The 2,458-nt window shown below is 59.4% G+C and overlaps 1 protein-coding gene across 1 annotated transcript in view; it reads left to right on the forward strand.

The window, feature by feature from the left end:
• Positions 1-2,458, forward strand: part of FADS6 (fatty acid desaturase 6) — a 19,751-nt gene that overhangs the window by 15,802 nt on the left and 1,491 nt on the right. Inside the window, exons 4-7 of the mRNA XM_010002739.1 lie at positions 8-27; positions 750-916; positions 1,398-1,578; positions 1,827-2,014. Coding sequence (XP_010001041.1) covers positions 8-27; positions 750-916; positions 1,398-1,578; positions 1,827-2,014 — 556 coding nt within the window. The remainder of the gene's footprint in view (positions 1-7; positions 28-749; positions 917-1,397; positions 1,579-1,826; positions 2,015-2,458) is intronic.

The following is a 2,458-nucleotide window of genomic DNA, read 5'->3' on the forward strand; positions in this document are numbered from 1 at the left end:
CCTGCAGCCTCCTCCTGCTGCCGGCAGGTAACCCAGCGCAGCCCCCCGCCCCAAAACCACGGCTGGGGGGCTGGGATGGGAGCGGGGTGTGTGTGTGTGTGTGTGTGTGTGTGTGTGTGTGTGTGTGTCTCCTCCTCCTCCTCGCAGCTCTTACCCCGCTGGTGCAAGGTCATTTGTGCTGGAAGCTCATTAGCAGCCTATTAAGCCTGTAACAAATCTGCACTGACGCTTTTGCCCTGTGGCCCGGGGTGCAGCCTGGGGTGAGGGGATGGGGCAGGGACATGTGCTCGGTGTGCCCTGCCGGGGGGCAGGAGACCCCAGCAGATTTGGTGGTAAAATCCCCAGCAGGGACAAGGTGGGGGACACAATCGAGGACAGGGCTCTGGTGACTTGGTAGGAAAGGTGCAGCTGTTCCTTTCTGCTTGTTTTTGAACTCCTGGGAATGCTGAAATCCCGTCAGGGCTGGACTTATTAGCAGCAGGATCCCAGCCAGAGCTGTGGGATGGGCCCTGGCACTGGCAACACCTGGTGCCATCATGGCTGGAACTGGCCAGACCTTCAGTGCATTGGCCAGCGTGGCTGGTCTGGCCACCCAGGGTGGTGTAGAGGGAAGCCTTCAGGCTGGGGCAGCTTAAATACCTGTAACTCCACCTGAAAAAACAGGTTTAGGGCGGGTGATGGCACAACTGGGTGTAGCAACACTTCCAGCCCACATTGGAGGAGCTCCCGCCCGTCTGGTTTCTCCACAGGGTTCCTGTGCCTGAGGTCAGCCCAAGCCATCCCTTTCCTGGTGGGTGTCCTCACCCTCGGCGTGGTGCATCACACCTTGACCGTCAAGGGCAGCCACCTGGCCAGCCACAATGCCTTGACTGAGTCCAAATCTTGGGGCAAAGTGTGGGCCATCTTCTTCATTGAGGTGAGGGGGACCAAAGGGTTCAGGTGGCTGCCCCCCATAAAAGCCCCATCAGCACCTTGCCAGCACCCCAAACCCTTCAGGAACAGCCACCAGAGAAGAAGATGGATCCAAAACCTTCATGATCTATGTGCAGGAGGGTTAAATGGGAAGAAACACCACAGCAGGGAGCACTGGGAGCGTCCTGCTTGTGTGGCTTTGCTTGAAGCCAATGGGGTGGGAACAAGCCCCTGACTGGGGATGGCTCCTGTGTCGTGCTGTGCAACGGGGCTTTGTGTCCATCCCCTTGGCCATGGTGCTGCAGAGCAGGACAGTGTGTTGAGGGCAATATCGAGAATGGTTTCCAGTGCTGAACTGCTAAGAAGTCTGTTTCCAGACTGGTTTGGAGCTTGTGGGGGGTGCAGAGCATCTCTCTCGGATCACCTTCTGCAGGACCCTGGCACCGCAGCCATTGGCAGCACTTCCCCTTTCTGTTCCCTCCTAGCTCTGCTCAGCTTTCACGGCCGAGCAGGCCACCTACAACCACGTGAAGATGCACCATGGCTACACCAATGTCATCGGCCTGGGGGACTCCAGCACCTGGAAGTTGCCCTTCCTGCACCGCTACGTCTACATGTTCATCGCGCCCCTGGCAGTGCCCGTCCTAACCCCTCTGGTTGCCCTTGGTACGTGTCCCAACATCCCAAACCCATAAGATGATGCTCAGCAGGGGCTGCAGCCCACAGGATGTTGCCCTGGGGGGCTCTGGACACCATCCCCAAAATCCAGTGGGTTGGTGGAGTTGGGGAATTTGGGCCAACCTGGAGGATGGGGAAAGGGAGATGGAGGTTGGGGTGGGCTGCGGGTCCAACAGCAGCCTGGCTGCTGGAGCAGCTGTGGGGGGAAGTATCAGAGCTTCTCCTTCCTTGCACAGGTTTGTTGAGGAATGTGGAGTGGAAGACAGCTCTTCGGACCCTCTGCTGCATGTTTCTGGGTCTGTGGTGCCATTACTGGCTGCTGCTCCACGTCTCAGGCTTCCAGTCCCCGTGGTCTGCCCTGCTCTGCATGCTGCTCACCCGTGCCCTCCTGGCCCATCCCTACATCCACGTCAACATATTCCAGGTAGAGACATGAAGCTCTGGGATGTCTTGATGGTGCTGGAGACAGGCCAGCCACCACCCAGTGCTGGTGACATAGCCCTCAGGCTGCTGGCTGCAGCTTATGTCAGCTTCAGGCGAGAGGCCTTGGTTGTCACCTCCCGCGTGACGATGTCCTCACAGGGAGGTCAGGCTGGTGGTGGCCCTGGGGGAAGGTCAGGGGAGATGGGTGTGAAGGTCCTGGCATGGCTGGTGACTCATGGTGGCTCATTGTATGGGGGACAAGAGCCTGGGTCCTCTGAGGACAGACAAGCCCAGAAGGGAGTGAGTTTAGGGACGAGCCCAGCTTGGGGGGTTGACACCAACCCCCAGAGCGTGTCTCAGCCTGGCTGTCACCTTTGTGCCCTCGCGTGGCTGGAGCTGTGGTTGGCCATGCCAGGAAGGGGCAGGAGGGGGGGTGGGGGCTGGG

The sequence above is a fragment of the Chaetura pelagica genome, unplaced genomic scaffold (genome assembly GCF_000747805.2).
Source record: "Chaetura pelagica isolate M959 unplaced genomic scaffold, ChaPel_1.0 scaffold47, whole genome shotgun sequence".
In the NCBI taxonomy this organism is placed as follows: domain Eukaryota; kingdom Metazoa; phylum Chordata; class Aves; order Apodiformes; family Apodidae; genus Chaetura; species Chaetura pelagica.